This window comes from Diospyros lotus, chromosome 13 (assembly GCF_014633365.1).
Source record: "Diospyros lotus cultivar Yz01 chromosome 13, ASM1463336v1, whole genome shotgun sequence".
Classification (NCBI taxonomy): Eukaryota; Viridiplantae; Streptophyta; class Magnoliopsida; order Ericales; family Ebenaceae; genus Diospyros; species Diospyros lotus.
The window spans coordinates 14296177-14317944 of NC_068350.1; the positions used below are offsets into that span (position 1 = coordinate 14296177).

Genomic DNA, 21768 nt, shown 5'->3' on the forward strand with positions numbered 1-21768 from the left:
ATATGTGGTATATTGTAGATAAAGGATTCATTTCAAAACCAAAATGCATTTGGAGTGAAGATGATAAAAATCATTTTGTTTTAAATATCAAAGCCATGAAAATTTTGCATCAAGCTTTGCATAAGGATATTTATGGTAAAGTTTCTAAGTGCTCTAGTGCTAAAGAGATATTGAGTACTCTTGATTCATTATATCTCTCTGATAAATCTTGTGAGCATGTTGATGAAAATTTACAGGTTGAAAATTCATTGAATCATATACAAAGAGAGGATGAAGAAAGCTCTAATCCTATCTCGTGTCTCATAGCTCAAGAAGAAGAGGAGGTAACCTTTACTTCTATTTATGTTATTGATGATAATGATGACAGTGAGAATGATTTTTCAAATGAAGAGTTATTGAATGCTTTGAATGATTTATATGTAAATTTCGAAAAGTTATGTTTGAAAAATAAAACTCTTCAAAAGCAATTAGACTTACTATCAAATGAATGAGAAGTTTTAAGATCAAAGAATGAATATTTGATTGCTTCCAATAAAGAATTTTTAAAAGAAAAATTTTTGGAAGAATTTGAAATGAAATCCTCAAACAGTGCATTAAATGAGAAATCCATTTTCAAAGAGGATATTACAAATTCATGTGATTATGAACTAGGTGTTTAAAATTTTAATAGTCAAAGAGCTAATGTCAAAAGCTCATCTTCACACACCTCTCATGATGTTAAATGTTTTTACTGTTGTAAATTAGGCCACATTGCATTTTGTTGTCCTTTTAAAAGGAAATCAACTAGTGGACCTAGAATGAAATGGATTCCTAAGGGAACTAAGGTGTCTACTGTTTCCAATATTAAACCCCTAGGATCCAAACATGTTTTGATACCTAAAAATTCTCATTTTAGGAGGAATGTGTAGAAGGATAAGAAGCAAACAATTTTCATAAAAAGGAAACAAAAATATTTTGCTTCACATCCTAGCTATTGGTATCACTTTAGAAACAAAGAATTTGAAAGAAACAATCCACATAAGTGTAAACAAATATGGGTTCCAAAAGGAAATTTCAATGCTAACTATGGTGACCCCAAAGTGGTTTGGGCACCAAAAGCTTGTGGATGATTTATCTTTTGCAGGTTGCTTGTCATCCAAATATATCTCAAAGAAAAATATTTAAGGATGAATCAAGCATGAAAGAAAAAGGGATGAAAAAGAAATTCAACCCCAAATGATGTATTGCCTACCAAGTGTAAGAAAGATTTTATTAATTAAAATCTTGGTGGTATCCTTCTTTCCCTAAATCTTTCTCTATTTATAAGTTTTGATGATTTTGAGTTATAAGTTTACCTCTATGATTTTGTTGAAGATCTTTATTAATAAGGGAGAATTATAATGTTGTGATATATGCATTAATTAAGGGGGAGTTATAATGTTAAAATGATTTTCGAATTTTATGCTTTGATTAAGGGGGAGAACAAATCTTTTGATATATGTATGCTTATCTTGGTAGTCTTAGATGTTTGCTTTTGAGTTTCTGAAATATGGATAAATATTGACATTTTACTCTTGCCAATGAATGCTTACCTCTGAATGCATACTTAAATTGATGAATAATTTCTATGAGGATTTGGTTTAAGGGGGAGGCTCTTTTATTTATGATCTCAGTATGTTCCAAAAAGGGGGAGTATTAATCTTTTTGATTTTGACAAAAAGGGGAGATAAAATGAATGAATTAATTTTCATATTTGTTTTTGTCATCATAAAAAAGGGGGAGATTGATATTTTACTCTTGGATAATAAAATAGTGGTTTTGATAATGACTATATGAAAATCAAACTCTAAATCTTTATGAGTAAATATTTATGGATAAGTTTGTGAAAAACAATCTTTAAATCTCCTTGAAGCAAAAATATGAAAATTTATATAAGAGAAATGTTGAAGTGTGGTTGAGTGTGTTTAGATTCAAAATAAATATGTTTTTAATTATCTCAACTTGCTTTCAAAATAATCGAAATGAGGATATGTTAAGTTTTCATTTTTTCAAAATGGATAGTCGACTATGTGGTTCATTCTGTTGACTATGCCTGAAAATAGTCGACTATGCTATTAAGGATAGTCGACTATGTCTGAAAATAGTCGACTATGCTGGTTTGATCTGTCAACTATTTAAGGCTTTTGTCGACTATTTTTCAGTCTACCGACTATCATGTAAGGATAGTCGACTATGGATTTTCATCTGTCGACTATTTTTGTTCATAAAATTCAAATTTCTCTTCATATTTTTGCATTTGTCGACTATGTCTTTGTGTCTGTCGACTATGGAAAATTTGTGTTAGAAGATAGTCGACTATGCCTTTTTGTCTGTCGACTATGTCTTGTTTTATTTGTAAAAATAGTCAACTATGCATTTTCTTCTGTCGACTATATCTTTTGCAGAAAGCTTCCAACGGTTAGTTTTTCAAACTCCAACAGTCACAAATGACTATATTTCTCTTCAATCTCTTGGGAAGCTTATAAATACAAGTCATGGATGATCAAGAGAAGACTAATGGATGGGAACGAATTGATTTAAACAGTTCAAATCATTTTTACTCGAACTTATAATATTTGCGCTTTCACTGTTGTATTTTCTCTTCAAGGCTTCATTGTTTTATCATTGTAAATTTATTATTAAGCCTTGTTTTCATTGTGAGAGAACTTGTAACTAAGAGTGTTAACTCTTAACTTCTCTCTTTCATTTGTATCGTTGTTATTTTCCTAGCTTGTGTAGCTAGAGAGCCCATTTGAGTGGGAGGTTGTAATTCCTAATCTTGGACTAGAGGACCTACTCGGGTTGACTAGGGGGTTGATAGTGGATGGTTTGAAAAATCCTTAGTGAGGAGCTAAGATAGTGGATTAGGTTTGGGTTAAGCCGAACCACTAAAAATATTTGTGTTCTCTCTTGCTTATGTTTTTTGATTTGTTTATCATTGCTATCATTTCATTATCCTTACTTGCATTAAACTGTTTTTTCCATCAAAAGGATTTCAAAGTTTTAAATCAAGTTTTTAATTATACCAATTCACCCCGCTCTTGGTGTGTGCCATATCTAACAAAACCCACTAGTTTTTCCAATCCCTAAGAGTTACAAACATCGGCACCATTATTGAGTTTTTTTTTTTTTTTTTTGCTAAACGAGTGCATTTTATGCTCCATCTCGTTTTTTTTTTTTTTTGATATCTTATGTGTAAGCCTTCACTCCATTAAGCTTTCTGAATGACCCTTGTAACGAGCTTTCAGCCGATGACTCCCAAGCCAGATTACCACGGGGCACCAGGTTTTAAGATACCTCTACGGGCATAATCACTCAAGTCATTCAGGCTATGAAGAAAGGTATAAGATATATGCAGGCTCAAATTTACATTGGTGCATGACATAGTGACATAGGGATTAGATCACTAGCCTATGGTCATTGCCTAGCTTCCCTTAGTATGCCTAACACATTCCACACAAAGCACGGAGTTAACACATTCCTCAACATTTTCCATCATGGCTCAATCTTCCCCAAACTTTTCTTTTCATAATGTTTGATGATTGAGTTACTCACAAAGTTGGTTTAAGGGAGAAAGTTTAAATGGGAACCTATGCATTTAATCTCTTGACACTTGTGTTCACATTCATCTATCATGGATAATGAATCACAAAACAAAATGAATAGTATCACTCTCTTTACTCATTTCATCAAAATGGTACCAAATAAGCTTCATCATTGATGGCACGTCTACCCAACAAAATAAGACAATTTTTTTTTTTTTTTTAACACCATTCAACCAGATCATGTAACATATGTAGCTGCCCATAGTGAACCTCCCCCCAAACTTAAACGTTTCATTGTCCCAATGGAACGAAGAGAAAGAAAAGGAATGAGTGTACCCGATCTATAGTGTCAAGGTTGTGATGGTAGATAGATTAACACATGCTTGTTTTGAGGTATTAGAACTTTCGGCAATGGCTTTGCCCTTGTAAGTAGCTGGTGTAGGATGGCTCTTCGATTGCATTATCACTTCTGAAAATGTACCTACAATGCACAAGTTTGAACATGAGAAGGCAACAATGAATAAGAATGACAGGAAGTGGACAAAGTCACATGGATGCCCAAACTCCCCCCAAACTTAAGGTGCAATGTGCAGGTGAACATTAGTTGGGGTATTTTATCAAACACCAAGTGCATGCTGTTATGATGACCTCAACATTGTTTTTGTGCAAAAAATCCTAAAGAATGACACTCTAACCTAACACAAAGTAAAGAAAAGAAGAGAAAAAAAAAAAAAAAAACAAATGCAACATGCCAATAAATGAAAGAGATAGGAAATTGGGTTGCCTCCCAATAAGCGCTTGTTTAAAGTCATTAGCTTGACTAGGCCTCCATCTTCAAGGAGGCTTGAATTCTTTTTCCATCAACATTTTGTGAGTGCCATTTAATGAACTTATTCCTTAAATGTTAGTAAGTTTCAATCCAATCCCTTTCTTTTGTTCCCTCAACACCCTTACCAACTTTTCCTTTTCATAACTTAGTGGCTTGGCTTTTGAAGAAGAAGACACATTCAAAGAACACAATTTGTCTCTTTTGGATGGACAACTTTTTTGCTTCTCTCTCAAAGAACCCACAACCACAACCTTGTTCTTGGCATCCAAACTTTGTTCCTACTCATCAAAAGAGTTAGCAATGCAATTTTCTTTAGGCTTATCAGGTCTTTCTACTAAATCCACAATGCCATCTCTCATTAAGACTTTTTTTTCATTGCCATTAGAATGTTTCATAGCCTTAAATACATTAAACATAACTGTCTCATCATAAATTCTAAGGCTAAGTGTTCCTTGCTGGACATCAATCAAAGCTCTTCTTGTGGCAAGAAAAGGTCTCCCTAAAATTAAGGGCATATCATAATCTTCTTCGATATCCAAAACAAAGAAGTCAACAGGAAAAATAAATTTATCCACTTTTACCAAAACGTCCTCCACTACTCCCCTCGGATATTTGATACTTCTATAAGCCAATTGAAGAGAAACAGTAGTGGGTGTTTGTTCTTTTAATCCAAGCTTCTTAAAAACAGAAAATGGCATCAAGTTTATGCTTGCACCAAGGTTACATAAAACTTTATCAAAATTAATTTCACCAATAGTGCAAGGAATAGAAAAACTCCCTGGATTCTTGAGTTTTGGTGGAAGCTTCTTCTGCAAGATGGCTGAACACTCCTCCGTTAGGTTGACTGTTTCATGCTCCTCTAGTTTCCTCTTATTTGATAAGATTTCCTTCATGAATTTCACATAGTTGGGCATTTGGGCTAAGGCATCCGCAAACGGTATATTAATATGAAGTTTCTTAAATACCTCCAAAAACTTCTCAAATTGCTTATCCATCTTGTGCTTGCTAAACCTCTGAGGGAATGGAATTGGAGGAACATATGGCTTGACTGGTGATGGAATTACCTTCTCTTGTTCAGTTGCTACTTTAGGCTCTTCAAGTTGATCTGTTGTCTCCTGAATAATACCATTTTGTTTTGCCACACCTAGTCTTTTAACATGAATTTCTGGTAGTTGCACCCCACTCCTTGTTGTGATTGCATTTACTTGCTCTTTCGGATTCACCTCGGTGTTGCTAAGCCAAGTGCCCGGTTGTTTCTCTGTTAGGATTTTTGCTAACTGCCCAATTTGATTTTCAATATTCTTAATAGTTGCGTCGGTCCGGTCACTTCGTTCTTGAAGCTTTGAAACCGCTTCTTCCCATCCTCTTTTCCCCCCTTGTGGTTGCCCTTGTCTTGGTGGATTTTGAATATTCTGATTGTTGCCATAGGAGAAGTTAGGATGGTTTCTCCAGCCAGGATTGTACGTCTGAGAAAATGGGTGATTTTGTTGCCACTGAAAATTTTGCTGACGTTGAAAGTTCTGTGCATATGCGGCCTGCTCTGTGAAAGAAGGATCCGTGATGACTAGTGGACATCCGGACGACAGATGATTTGCCCCACAAGTTCCACAAATAGGATGAGATCCTTACACCATATTAACGGATGAGGAGTATTTGAATGCTTCCATCCGTTTTGACAAAGCATCAATCTTAGCTAGCATCAATGTACTCACATCATGCACTCATGTTGCTCTTTTATGTGAATTCCTATCCGGCCACATTACAAACTGCTCACTCATTGTTTCAAAAAGATCGTGAAGTTGCCCAGCTAATTTATTTCGAATAGATCCTCCTGATATAGAATCAACTGCAAAGCGACTTTGAGGAGTGAGTTCAGCATAGAAAAAGTGATTTTGAGCTGGTAGTGGGAAGCTATGACTTGGACACTTTCTCAAAAGATCCTTGAACCTCTCCCATGCTTCATGAAAATTTTCAGACTTAGCTTGCTGAAAAGTTGACATCTCATGCTTAAACTTGGTAATCTTGGCCGGTGGGAAGTATTTGAGTGTGAATTTTTGTACCAAATCTGTCCATGTAGTAATATTACCCAGTGGTAATGAGTCTAACCATTCTCGAGCCCTATCCTTCAGAGTGTGAGGGAAAAGGCGCATCTTGAGTGCCTCTTCATTAATTCCTTAATACTTAAAATTCCCACAATATTCCAAAAATCGAGACAAGTGATAGTGTGGATTTTCCTCGCTCATTCCATAAAAGGTATGTTGTTGGCAAAGAGATTGATCACGTCTGGCCTTAACTGATCGTGACAAGTAATACAGTGATGAATAGAGTGTCGTACCCACGAGGACTAACTTTTGATGGTTACTCTAACTGATTTAACCTTAACCTAACACACACATTAACAAAGCCTTCAACAGCAATGAAAATTAATTTAGAAATAAAATATGCAAACAAAATAATTCCTTTGATTTAAAACTCACAAGACTAAGGCACTAGGGTTTGTGAATCCATCGTCGGCCTTCTATGATTCAATTATTCGTTACTCCGGTCTTGCTATTCCTTATCTTAGGTTGAAAATCGATGATCCAATCACAACTAAAAGTCTCTCTCGATGGTCATTCAGTTCTAAGAATATATATGAGATTAACTATCTCTAGACAACCTCCGAACATATAAACATGCATTCAATCACGGAGATCATCACAAAATGATTTCATAGGGCATAACGGTATCTCTACCTATTATAGGACCCTACGTTGTTTGCTACCATGTCTAATCCATATTGAATCTCTCGAAAGCAATACAAATCACAAATATGTTCCAATGGTGATCAAGCATCAAAACAACATTATGAACATAACAAACAATCAACCCGAATAACTTTAAATCAAACAATTAGAAGTCTAGGTTTCATCATTTATCCTAGTTAAAAACTTAGCTATGCATGCTCTCAATCAAAAGAAAAAGAAAAGAGTTGGAATCCATAGCAAAGAATTGAGAAAGAAAAGAAAAGAAAAATACAACCCAAGAGTAGTCTTCAATCTTCCGTCCGTTTCTCTTTCGTGCCCAAAAAACTCCCAAAACCCTTAAGAATAAGTCTTTATATAGTGGTTTTTAGGTTATTAAAGTGGTGCATAGTGAAAACTCTCATTTTTCATTGATTTGGACGGAGATGGGCCGAAATTGAGCTTTGATTTGAAGTTTAGAATGCTACCGCGGTATGCTTGTTGCTGCAGACCCATGAGCTCCAGATAGCAATTCCTAAAGTGGTCCTATAGTGGTATGCATTCCGCTGTAGGACTGTGAGCTCCAGAAACTAAACCTTAAAGCGGTCCTACAGCGGTATGCATATCGCTATAAGCCCGCTAGCCTTCTTCTTTGGCCTCTTGCTTTATCATCTTCCACTTTTTGGCTCTTGATAATCTTTTGCTTTCTTTTGCATTGATACCAGACCTTGCCTCCAAGCTTTATTTCACTCCCATCATGCACCAAAATCACTCTTTTTGCTCCAAGTGTATTCAACACATGCTCCACATCTACATAACCATATATAGAACCAAATCAAGTAAAAATCATGCTTATTGAATGTATAAATGCTAAGTTTATAGACCAAAATAAGTGTATAAAAGACACTTATCAACCACCATTAGCAGGCGGTGAAACAGAACCAGCCTAGAAACTAACTCTAACCATGAAGGCAGATGACGATGATGAAGACGACAAAGACAAAGGAGACGAGATCCAAGGGATGCCAGATGATCGGAGGTGGAGGAGACGCAGTCGCCGGTCACGCACTCGCGCGGAGTTGGAGTTGGCTCTGATGGATTTGCTGTTGTGCTGAGAAAAGGAGGTGGAGGGGCATGAGGGCTTAAGCGTATGTTTGGTGGGGTCGGCGATAGAGATGTTGAACATCTTGCCGAGCTCGCCAGACCTCTTGATGTCTCCGCTAGTGTACAGAATGATGCCGGAGAGAGAGACAATGGGTGAGGAAGAAGCAGACGTTGGGCAGGCGACACTGATCCTTCCGATTGGGGGGGGGGCGATAGTGGAAGGTGCTCGCGGCGGTGGGTGACGGCGGAAGGTGCTTACGGCGGTGGCGACGGCCGGTGTTTTTTGCAGCAATGGGTTTGAGAGGGAGAATGTGGGAGAGATAGTGAAAAATGGAGAGAGAGAGAGAGAGAGAGAGAGAGAGAGAGAGAGAGAGTGAGTGAAAATGGGGGAGAGAGAGAAAATGGGTGAGCTTCTGGAAAGATAAAAGCTGAATAAAATAAATCAAAAATAAAATAAATTAATTTGGTAAAACTTTCGGTAAACGCTTCTCTACAAGTAGCTTAATCCTTAACTTTTACACGGTGGGAAAATAAATAACGCTTCGTTTGATTGATTGCAAGGGTGGAAAAAAAATAAATTTCAAAAAATTGAATTATAAGAAAAATAAATTTTTAGAAATTAAAAGTTTAAACTGTTTAATTTGTATAATTTTCTATCTAGAAAATGATGTTATTTTCTATTTTTTGGTATTTAATTGGTAATATTTTATATAGAATCTGAATATTTTTTTGGCATTTTGTGTTTAATAGATATTATTTTTCATGAAAAATAACATATTTTTTTATAAAATTTAATACTAAAAATATATTAAAAAACATTAAATCCTATTAAAAAAAAACATTCGACGTAGATTGTCAAGGGAATTGTGCATCTAGCATTATCCTTATTGCAAAAGATGAAATTGAAAAAACAGTAAGGCAGTATTGGCAGCTGGACTTGAGCGATTTATTCATTCCAATTTTTTATTGGATTTCATGCACATGGGTGGTCTTCTTTCTCCCAATTTTCTTCGGTGCGTTGGATGCACAACAGATGGTGAATAGCTCTTTCCTCATCTTCTCTCTCTCCCTTACGTTAATTTTCGATGCCCTGTAAGCGTCGTTCGTTTTTCTTCCCGATTTTGCACGCCCTCTGTTTCGTCATTCTCTTTCCTTCTTTTTCCATTGTCTGTTAAATCCACTACAAATATATATGCGATATATATATATATATATGAAAGTAGCAAGGCGCACAACTTCTCGGCTCGACTCTCTCGCTTGTTGCTTCAATTGTTTGAAAAATCAGAGCTCCCCCCCCCCAAGGAATTTGATTTCTTTGATTTGAAGGAAAAACGCATCACGTGAGCAAAAGTGGGAAAATGGGTTCCTTGAAAAAAATTAGCTACCAAACACTGCACAACTAGAAAATTGGGTGAAAAATATGCCTTTTTCTTGAAAAAAATGGTTATCAAACAGGGCCTAAGGATGCATATAATTAGAAGGGTGGAATTTAGGTGAATAAAAAATAAATTTTAAAAAATTAAATTGCAGGAAAAATAAATTTTTGAAAATTAAAATTTTAAATTGTTTGATTGATATAATTTTTTATCTAGAAAATGATGTTATTTTCTATCTTTTGATGTTTGATTGATAATATTTTTTATAGAATTTGATCATTTTCTTAGCATTTCGTGTTTGATAGGCATTATTTTTAATAAAAAATGTATTATTTTTCATGAAATTTAATGGTGAAAATGTATTGAAAAATACTTAATTCTATATAAAAAGTCAAAATAATAATGTATTTTAAGTTAATTAAATCATTTTCCCAAAAAATGAAGCCACAAAATTTAAAAAAAAATCATTTTTCAAATTTATTAATTTATACATAATTTATGATTTTTTATTTCTATACATTTGTATTTATCATAAAAAATTAAAAATAGAAATAAACATTATTTGTTTATTAATTTGTGATTAAGAATAGTAATAAAATAGAAATAAACCCAAACTCACTCTCTCACCCTCTCTCAATCTCTCTCTCACCCTCAAACCCCTCTCTATCTCCCTCCCATCACTGCCATTGCTTTGTGCTTTTGAAGGTGCAGAAGATCGGCTATGTCCAGTTCTACGACCCCGACGACGAGATTCCCAAGGCCTCGTCCAAGACCAACGTCTCTGTCGTCATCAGCGTGCCCAACAACCAGATCCTTGCCATTGTCTCCTCCAACTCCACCACCGCCACTTGGGTCGGCCGCAACGTTGCCGCCTACTATCCCGACACACTCATCTTTGTCGTTGTCGTTGGCGACGAGGTCCTCACCACCGCCAACGCTGCCGCACCGTCGTCACTGTGAGTCTCTCTTTCTCTTTCTCTCTCGTTCTGTCACTATGAAAATGCCAAACATAGTGGATTTAACTACTTCAATTGCATGGAAAATTGGAGCTCCTCCTTCTAAGGAATTTCGTTTCCTTGATTTGAAGGGAAAACCCATCAAGTGCGAATAAGTGGAAAAATGAATTACCTGAAAAAAAATAACTATCAAATACTGTATAAGTGAAAAATTGGATGAAAAACATATTTTTCTTAAAAAAAAAAAGTGACTATCAAACGGGCCTAATATGAGAAGCAAAAGTGGAAACTCATATTTATTTTCCGTGTAAAAGTTGACCACGTACACTCCATGCCACTACCGTTTATCTCCTCCAGTGGAATACTCTAAGCAAATATTCAGATTTCATGTACAGTTTATTTTTTTATTTATTATAAAAATAATAGAAATGACTTCAAGTACAAAGGACATACATTAAACAGTAACGGTAAAATGCCACGCACGCACCCTTTTAACGCTGCGACTCGTTCGAATGGAATATTTTTGGCGAGTGATTTTGTAGCAGCCTTGGAGGTGGAAATTTGTCTTTGGCTCACTGTTATTATTTTGTTTATCTAAGGTCTGATAAACAAAAATACTGTAACGGTATTATTTTGGTATTTTTAAAATATTTTTTATTTCAAGATGTTAAGAAAAATAAAATAAATATTTTCATGTCGTTTTGTGACTTTAAACATATTTCACTATGGTTTTGTAACATTAAAAAATATTTAAATTATATTTTCCGTCTTTAGTTATTTTTAACTAAAAAGTTTTAACCTTAATATGCTATTCTATCTTCATGCTCAAAGTACGTAGCAACTATAAAATGACCATCAATGCTGCTTCTTCGTTAACATCCAAATCCCCAACTCTCCGTCTTATTTTACTCTTACTCTTCGCTTGTTAGAGCTCAGAAATCTTTAATCTCGAATTGGAGATGTCGTCGGCTGGTGATAACTCCGGAGCCGCAGTGGGATCCTTCAAGTTGCTCGACTCCAAGTCCAACCCGGAGAGCCACGCCATCACGATCAAGGAAATCATCGACGGCTCCAAGCAGACAAAGTCCAAGTTCGCCCCGTCATCCAGAAGGTGCCGGAGGAGCTCCGGAAGCTGAAGGAGAGCGCCTACAAGCCCCGGTTCGTCTCCATCGGCCCTCTTCACAGCAACAATGACCACCTCAAAAAGCGCATGCAGAACATCAAGATGTCCTACATCAACGACCTCTTCGGCCGGATGGCGAATCCGGCGAGGAGGAGAAAGCCCAGGTGCTGAAACGGTGCCAAGACGAAATGAGTAAGCTCACCGGCGAAGCCAGGAAGTACTATGCCGAGAAGGGCGATTTGCTCACCGAGGACATGCTCGTCATTGACGGTTGTTTCGTTCTCGAGCTTCTCTACCGGAAACTTAAGTACCAAATGACTAAAAACCCACCCGGCGACTATCCGATTTATGGCAGTGAATTGTTGCCCGACGGCGTCCAGATCGATCTGCTCCTGCTCGAGAACCAGCTTCCCTTCTTCGTTCTTGAGAAGCTCTTTGTCTTCACTGAGAACGCCAGGCCAAATCCTTATCCTAAATTCAATTTCAATTCCATTCAACATTACGTTCTTCCGTACTTCCACAATGTGATGTTATTAGATCAAGTCGCCGAGTTTAAACCCAGTGGCAGCAGCGAGTCCACGGCGGACAAGAGTTTTCATCACATCCTTCATCTTCTCCACGCACACTTAATTCCTCAGAATTCGAACAAAGAGCAGGTGGGCAAAATCGTGTCCATGAAAACCGCCCAAGACCTGGATTTCGCCGGCGTGAAGTTCGTCCCCCGTACCGGAAATTGCCCATTCCAGGTGGACTTCAGAGAGACCAAAGGCTTCCGATATCTCTTCCACAGAGCCTCCTTCGAGATCCCGACTTTGAACATCAACAACTCAACAGAGCCGGTGCTCCGAAACCTCATCGCTTTCGAGCAGTGCACCCCCCGCAAGCCGAGCTTCGTCACCTCGTACGCCTACCTCATGGACAGGCTCGTCAGCACCGCGAAGGATGTGGAGATGCTAATTGAGGCCTGCGTTCTGCTAAACTATTTGGCCGCCGCTACAAGAAATGTAGTGTTTAGTGGCCACTTTTAGTGACGGTACGAAGATATTTGTCATAAATGCAATTGGTCATAAACTGTTTGTTACTAAAAAGGCATGTTTAGTAAAAAATTAACCACTAAAAAGCTCATTATTTGTGACGGCCATGATTTGTGGCCACTAAAGATGCACTATTGTGACAACTGATCATGGCGGCCACTAAAAGTTTTGAGTGTTGTGGGTACCAATCATGTTTATTTTGTGAGGGATAACATTCACAATTATTAAAAGTGAATTATTTGTGACGGTCATGTGTGACGGCCACTAAAAGTGGATTATTTGTGACGGTCATGTGTAGCGGCCACTAAAAGTGGATTATGTACATTATTAGTGACGGCCGCGGGTGGCGGCCACTAAAGGTAGAGTATTTGTGACAGTTGAACATGACGGCCACTAAAAGCTCGGGGATGTCCTAATAGTTTTAAACAAGTTTATTTGTGACGGTTGCCAATGGTGGCCACTAAAGATTCATTATTTGTGATGGCCATAATTGGTAGTCACTAAAAGTATATTATCTGTGATGACTAGAAGCGGCCGTCACTAAAAGCTTGTGAGAATGGTATGAGTCATTATACTTATTTGTGAGCGTCGGGGGTTGTGGCCACTAAAAGATAACTAGTTGTGAGGGTCAAATGTGACAGCCACTAAAGATAGATTATTTTTGACAATCGAACATGACTGCAACTAAAATGAATTATTAATATAGAAAAGTATAATAATATAAAATATAATTAATAATTAATAACAAATATTTTCATTTTTAATAACATTCTTCTACCATGTTTTTATTTTATAATAACATTCTTCTTTTGATATTCTTAAAAAGTATATTTTTTACTACTAAAAATTTTACGAAAAAAGAAAAAGATATTTTGTTTATTTTTTCAAAATATAAACAAAAGTTAAAAAAAATTTTAAATTTTAAAATTATTTATAAAATTTTAAAAATAAACAAAATATCTTTTTTATTATACCTTTCATCTCCCTCCCTCATCTCTCCTGCCTCCATTTCCCTCCATCTCCCCGTCTCCTTTTCTCCCACCTCATTCCCTATCCCCTCTATCGCCTGACTGCTGCGCGCAGCATCTCCTTCTCCTTCTCCTGCTTTGGCTCCTTCTCCGTCTCTTTCGCCGCAACATCTTGCCTCCATCTCCTTTTCTGGCTCTAGCTTCAGTCGTAGCCTCCTTGTTGCCTCAACGCTGTTGCTGCCGCCGTCGCATCCGCTACCTCAACGCCGCCGTCGCATCCACTGCCGTTGTCGCATCTGCTACCTCAACGTCGCCATCGCATCCCCTGCCTCAACGCCACCGTCGCATCTATCGTAAGATTCTCAAATTTCTACTTTCTTTGGTTCCTGGATTTGGCTTTGTCTGGTTTCAGCATAGTTTTTCTGGCTTTTGAATTTGGGGAGTTCTGTTTAGTTTTAAATAATTTAAGTAAGATTCTTGCAGGTTTATCTTTGATTTTGTTATGGTAGAGAACAAATTTTGTTTTTGGTGCTTAGAGAATAAATTTTGCTTTAGGTTTTAGCTTGGAGATATACAAGGTCATGAGGATTTTATTCGATTTTTCTTGTTCTTCTGATGGTTGATTTGAATTGCCTTTGGTTTGGTCCATGCTTAGTGTTGATAGAGCAGAAGATGGCCGCCTGACAAAAATACTAGAAAAATAAATTCTACAATGTTCTAGTATTTACTTAATGCACTGTGACCTGATTAGAGAAGTCTACAAATAATCCTATATATATATATATATAGGATGATTCCGAGTGCCTGACCAAATCTGTTGTCAATTATCAAAACCAAATATTCTTAACTTTATAATCTAGTGACTTGCTGTTTTCTTATCTACAGTGTTGAAATTTATAATCCAGTGACTAGTTTAAATTAAATTTGATTCTTGTGATAATTAAACAATAATACCATTTATATAAATCCAAGTTTCAGGTACAGGGAAAGTGGTTTCTCAAGCACAAAGAAACATCTGCTCAGTCAGAAGCTTCATATCATTTTTTTGAGATGTTGTGTCATCTCTTGATGCTTGAACAGATATGAAACATTGATGCTTGAGAAGGAAAAGCAACCTAACATGATGGTTGCACATTTAACAAGAAAATAAAATGCTTTCCAAGTCCAAACTGGTGTCATTCACATGCCACTGAAGTGGAGAAAATGGGATCATTTCATGCCATTGAGATTTGGATATACAAACCGGCTATCTGACAAGATATTATTGCTTTTAATTTTTGAATGCTTTGGCTCCAAGTCCCCGATCAGTATTTATTCTCCTGTCATGGTTGTCTACTTGCTGTCCGTTCTCTTCATGTACATTAGTTTAACGAGTTAATTATTATTATTATTGACTTACTCTCTTTGCCATGCCGTCAGAGGATGATTGTATGCCTCCTGTCTTTTTTCTACCATGAGAATGGACACCTGTGCAATATTTCTCTCAATATGATTTTGTAATTTATTACTGATAATCTTGTGCCCTCCATATAACTGCTCCGGGAAGTAATCATGTTTTTCCTTTGTTCAGGGGAACATTTGTGGCCTCGCTCATATGGGCTAACTGATGGTCCATCCTTAAGTGATTTACGCAATATCCGCCCAGCGGATGTGAATGGTAAGATAGGTTCATTTATGAGCATGAGTAGTTTCATTTATTGGCACTGGTTTATCAACATAGTTAATCATGTTCTAGTGAATCCATCAAGAGGAAACAAATTCTATGGAGAATGCTGTGCTCGTACATCTAATTATTTGAAACCAGCAAGTAAAGAATCTGCTTCTGATACAGAGACGGATAAGGATAGATGGGCACCACCAGTACAGGTTTACTCTTTGCTATTTTATGTATATTTGAATTTTATATTTGATTAACCTCCATTTATTATTATGCTGCTGTTAACTTCTTCTTTTTCTTAATTCTAAAACAGTCTATTTGTTAACTTGGGGAAAATAAGGCCATCAATATGTTTAAGGTTAGTTGGCTTTCTACAAAACCAGATTTATCATTGTCATGGCCAGTGGAAACTAAAGCCAGCAGTTATTTAAGCTATGACAGGGTTTGGAATCCTTAACAAATCTAAGGTTTATATTTGTATCCTGAGCCCGCAGTTTATATCTTTTTCTGCTTGCTTGAAACAGGGAAGGTTTTCCATCCACAGGAAGTTGAAAAGAAACATTGGGAAAATAGCTTGGTTCTAATGATTCAGTCACAACACATTTATCGTTGAAAAAAGGAACCATAACACGCCAAAACATTTTGCAGCAATCAATGACAACAGTAGATTTATTGTTGATTTATACAAAATCCAGCATAAAGGGTTGGATTCCACTAGCTTTGTAGTTTAATCCAAGCCTCTGAAGTAGGGGTCGACAATAATATAAAAAACACAACATATTCAACCTTGCGGTTGCAGTTAATGATTTTCTTGAATTTGTATTAAAAAATCCATGCATAGATGGAAAAATTCGGTATTCTTGTGTGTAATGCAACAATACATATTTTTGTGGTTATATGTTCAATGCCATCCATTTAAATTATATTGTTATTTAACCCATTTTCCATGGATAGGTGACATAAATGTATAATTCAGAAAATGGCAAAGTCACCAATGTCAAAGCAAACAATGACTAAAACTACATGCACTAGAAGTTATGATCGAGTTATAGTTGAACATGTATAATTTAAGTTATTTATATATCTTTCTCAATAATAATTTTTTTTTTGTTGATTAACTTGTCTATTTAATACAGGCTAAAATATTAAGACATGAACTGTCTGCATGGGAAATGTTCAAGGCGACACAAGAAATTCTTCTGTCCTTGGAAATATTCCATCTCGTCATGAGATCATTACAGAATTAGAACAAATGTGACAACATAATAATGGTTTGAAAAATGAAGCGTTGTCGACATAATTGGACCAAGTCAAGGAAAAGCAATTAATTTTTGAAGCTTTTATGGAAGATGTTAGGGCATGAAAAATTAGAAATAACAATTGACTAGACTTAATTGCTTGACTAGATATATACTTAAATGTAAATGTAAAGTGTTAAGATGTCTTTTTTTTTATAACAATGTAAATACAAATTGTTAGATGTCTTTTTTTGATGACAATGTAAATGTAAAGTGCTAGTTAATTATTAATTGACTGGAGTTGGTTTAATTGTCATCAAGTTTTAAATTAGTGTTCTGAAGTTTCTTGTTGATTAGAATGATGTTTATTTTGGATGTAATGTATTAAATTAATAGAGTTTAAAATATAGAAAAACAAGTAGTGGGTTGGAGGAAAATTTTATAAAAATCACTTTTTGTGGCGGCCAACAAAAAATAGTCATTAAAAATGTCTTCTTTTGTGGCAGCCATGACTCTCACTAAAAGTATATGTCAAAAACTTTTTGTCGCAGCCAATATGTAGTACTCCACATCTGTGTAAGGTCACTGCGTAATTTGGATGAGTTTAAAATACCGAAAAGTGGGTTTAAAAGCAAAATAAATCGCCAAATCGATCGAAGGGAGTACCTAGGACCCTAGATGATTAAGAAAAATGGTACAGCATCATCAAGTAATATAAGTTATGATTTTTGGTGATAAAAGAAATTGGATTGAGAACAGTTTTCGGTACAGCTGACATCTGGGCTGAGAAAATCGAATCGACATAAGAGACATCCGAAAAGTCAACGGAGCGTGTCAAGGACTAATATTTGATGTATAGAACAACCCTTAAGTGATTTCGGGTTGAATCGAGTGGATTTAGAGTCAAAATGATCAGCCGGGCCTAAGTGTAATTTTTTGAATTTGCCCGAGGAAGGTCAAAATGGTAATTTTTTAAAAGTTTCAAGGTAGAAATGAGAAGTACTAATCTTGAGGGTCTTAGTGATGGTGCTGGGAAGACTAAGGGCTTGAGGATAAGGACCAAAATGCAAAAGAAAATCTCAAGAGGGCCAAAATGTAATTTTTCAAAAAGCTGCACATGCTTGGCCGATTTGGCCGCGGATTTGGCCGAAACATCCGGAAGAAATGGCAGCAACTCTCATCAGGGCATGGCCAAGGGTAGTCTAGGAGGCGTGTGGGAGAAGAAATGGCTGGAAATTGGCCACATGGGGGTCGGTTTTGGCCTATAAATAGCAAAGGGTTCTGGTTGATTTGAAGCATCTAATTGCTCAAGTTTGAGGGCGAATCGAGGGAAGCTAATAAGGGGCTTTTGATCCTTGGAGGTAGTAGATCTGTTCTAGAGAGTTTGGTGAGTAAAGGGGTCGGTTTGAGTGGGTTTCAGGCTTGGCCGGAGTAAGGAGACGGTGGTGTCGGCTAAGGCTTTGGCTGGCCATTTGAAAGCCTTCCAGTGCTCGTTAAAGGCAGCAAGGGGTGGCATCGTGATCAAATCGAAAAGGGTTTCTAGGAGGTGTGATCGGGGTCAGATTCCGGTCGCCGGTCGACGACCAGCTCGCAAGAGAAGCGTGCAATGCACGTGTTGTTTTCACTCGCAGAGACGCGCCTAGGCGCTTGGGGGCGCGTGCAGGTGAGTTATTTTCCAATTTTTTTGTATTATTCTTGGAAAATTATTTTAGGAATTGTTGTGCAAAAACATTTGGTGAAAAGGTTTATGGATATTTATTTTGGATTATTAGTGAGGAAAATTGGGAGAAAAAAATAGGAAAATGTGAGGAAATTAAGGAGAAAATTATATCTTGATAATTGTTGGATAAATATGATGATTAGGGTGCCTTACGGCTTAAGGTGAAGTGACTCGTGCGAAGTTCGAGATGGGCACGCAAATCGAGACATATCATGTTTTTCGAGGAAATTGAGTAGTGTCTAAAGGTGAGTGGTTCTATCGAAAACTTGTTGGTGGCATATGAATGGTTTACTGTGAGTGTTTATCCCTATGACTTGGTTTATTGTGAATGGTTCTGTCGAAAAAACTTGTTGTGACATGTGAATGGTTTACTGTGAGTGTTCATCCCCATGACTAGGTTTATTGTGATGGTTGTCCAAACGATTATTTACACATGTATTAAATTTCGTACGGTAAATTGCATACATTGAGATGTTGATTTTATGTCATGCATGTTATGATTTTCGGCATTGGCATGTTATGTGTTGTCCATGTGGGACGTGGGTTGTTAACTTGTGACGTGGCCTTTGAATGACAACACTCGGGATGTGTGTCGAGGATTAATGCTATGTGACCCACTTGGGATGGGGCTGAGACGGACTTCACCCTACGGTACCCAAGTGGCGGGGCTGAGAGTGGACACCACCCCGGTTGTTATTTTAAGTGGTGGGGCTGAGAGTGGACACCACCCCAGGTTCCTTTGAGCAATAGTATTAATACCGAGGTGTCATTGATTCCAGGGATAGTGCTGATGTGATACTCTTAGGGCTAAGGATGGCATTGGGTTTTGGAATGCTTTTAAGTAGGAGCGTAATGCCTAACAATGACAATAGGGTGATTCCTGGTTTCATATGTCGAGGTTGTCCCTCTTTAGCAGGATTGTGTTTGCAAATGGGTCGATGTGGTCATGTCGCCTTTAGAGATATTGCATTTTCCCCGGTTAGGGCTAAATGCTACGTGGGATTCTCTTAGGCTGGGGCATGTCAAGAATTTGTCGATTTTATATATGATTTTGTATATATTCATGAAAATGTTTTTTGAACTCTCACTTAGATGATTCAGCATCTAATTTGGACTATGTCCCTGGAATATTCAAACGTTCCAGGTGAAAGCAGTGGCGCCAAGGGAAAGAATGTCATCGAGATGTAGCTGCTATGTTTAGTTTTCGTAGGTTTTTGTCTATGATTATAATATTTAGAGGTTATGTAATATTTTGATATTTCATGTGAAACGTCGATCTGGATATTTAATTGTAAGAGGAATTTGGCTGTTATATATATCGAGGTTTCGATCTTGCTTCCGCTAATGTGATTTATAATATCTGTCTCAGTCTATTAATTTTTAAATCTTGATAGGTGAGAAGGTACAATCGGGATTGTCGAGAAATGATTATGATGAGGGTATGTATATCGAGAGGCTTATGTTGTGTGTATGATGTTGAAAAAAAAAAAAAAAATTATTTCCGAAATCTCGAGGTAATGCTCGTTCTGGGAAAACGGGGCGTTACACAATATAATGCGGTCACTAAATGTTCATTTTGTGGCAGTCAAAACTATCACTAAAATTATATCATTTGTGACAACCAGTAAAGCCGTCACAAAAAATTCATTATTTGTGACAAGAGTGACCCTCACAAAAGAAAATTAACAGTGACAGTCACTAGTGGCCATCATTGAAGAGTGATTACTTGTGACGGCCATGACCGTCACAAAAAGTGACATTAGTGGCGGAGGACTGTGGTTGTCACTAAAAAATTTTTGTGACAGTCACACTCGGTCGCCACTAAAGGGGGGTATTTTTTGTGACGGCCAGCTAATAGTCGCCATTAATACTATTTGTGATAGACTTTTTAGTGACAACTTGTGGCGGCTAATTCGGTGGCCACTAAAACTTTTAGGAACGAGTTTTTATGCTTTTAGTGACTGTCCTGGCCTCCACTAAAAGTCAAAATTCTTGTAGTGCGCTGAAGAAGAGGTCTCTGATCTGTTCAACATGCTCTGCAAGGAAGTGGTTTTGGGCGACTTCTACTTCGCGCAGACGTGCCAGAACGCGGTGAAATACAGCAAGCTGGGGTGGCCGCAATTCATGGGGTACATGAGAAGGAATTACTTTGCGAAACTGTGGACGTTCACGGCGTTCGTCGTTGCGTTTCTGGTTTTCGGCATGACGGTGGGCAATTTCATCCGGAATCTTCTTAGGTAATCCGCGCCGATGCTGTTTCGTCCGAGACTCTCTTCAATCCACATTTCTTTTTTAAAGTTAAGTGGCTGTGACCAAAATTATATTAGCAATAAAACTATTCTGGTAATAAATTTGCATTGGACAGTTTAGAGTGCAGTGTATAGCAGCAGCAGTAGATGTCTTGGGTGGGAAAGTTTTTTGTGTATATGAAGTATCATGAATTTGTGATTTGGGTAAATTTTGTTAAATATATTAATAAATTATATATATTTATAAATAGGTAATAACATATTAATTATCAATCAGTTTGAGATATAGTTGATATAATTTCTTTCCCCGAATACCTTTTGTCCTTGGCAAGGGCTGGTTTCCATGGATCCAATGCTGAGTCAGTAAGTCTTGCTCATAGACTGTCAATGTTGTCCATAGTTAGGTGAATAGGAGGTCGGGTAAATCAAACGAATCGAATTAAATTGACAAGTTTAATTGATTTGGTTTGATTTTTCATAGGAAGTGGTTTGGTTCAGTTTTATTTTTTTTAAAAAATTGATTATTCAGTTCGATTCGATAATTTTGGTATAAACTTTGAATACAGAATCCTAATAATTAAAAGTATCTAGTTAAAATTCATAAATTCAAATTCTATAATATTAATAATTGCATATCCACGATAGGACATACAAGTTTAAATTTTAGTAACACTACTGATAATATGGGCTTTTTGTGATCCCAACCCACCATTTCATCAATAAAGTATTGCATCAAAAGTTTTCTTATTCTATCACTCTTAGTGTAAAAACCTTTCGCAATCTTCTCATTTTTAACTAAATAATCAAAGACAGAGATAAGGGTAACTACATCAAAACATTTATCATCATTTCATATAGATACATCAACATCAAATGATTAACTCTCAAATTGCAATGTTCCTTAACTTATGCAACTAAGATTAAAGTAGTTGTATCTTAAAAGTTATGACCTTTCTTTTTATGAGATTTTTTTTTTCATTTTTTCAAAAGATACATTAAATAATGATGTAGTGGCCCACTTCCAAATAGTCTCGCTAGCATAGGATATTCGAAATTAGGTCATCATAAGGATAATGTAGAACAATAACGCACAACACCACATTACAATTCTTTGATAAATTCAATAGAAGCAAACATAAAGGTTTACAACGTCTTAGCACCATGGCCTACACTGATATTTTACTCTTGTAAGAAGTATTTTGATAATAACAAGTTATATGTCAAATAT

The 21768-nt window shown here is 36.7% G+C and overlaps 1 protein-coding gene and 1 non-coding gene across 2 annotated transcripts in view; both read left to right on the top strand.

Moving 5' to 3' along the window:
• LOC127788068 (UPF0481 protein At3g47200-like) overlaps nt 1–20681 on the top strand; it is a 104164-nt gene extending 83483 nt beyond the window's left edge. The window contains exons 2-7 of the mRNA XM_052316188.1: nt 11839–12678; nt 13705–14029; nt 15247–15333; nt 15412–15542; nt 19686–19730; nt 20290–20681. Coding sequence (XP_052172148.1) covers nt 11839–12678; nt 13705–14029; nt 15247–15333; nt 15412–15542; nt 19686–19730; nt 20290–20532 — 1671 coding nt within the window. The 3' untranslated portion in view covers nt 20533–20681. The remainder of the gene's footprint in view (nt 1–11838; nt 12679–13704; nt 14030–15246; nt 15334–15411; nt 15543–19685; nt 19731–20289) is intronic.
• Nucleotides 6301–6407, top strand: LOC127789370 (small nucleolar RNA R71). Its single transcript, XR_008020547.1, has one exon. It is a non-coding gene; the product is annotated as a small nucleolar RNA R71 (small nucleolar RNA).
• Nucleotides 20682–21768: the final 1087 nt, after the last annotated feature.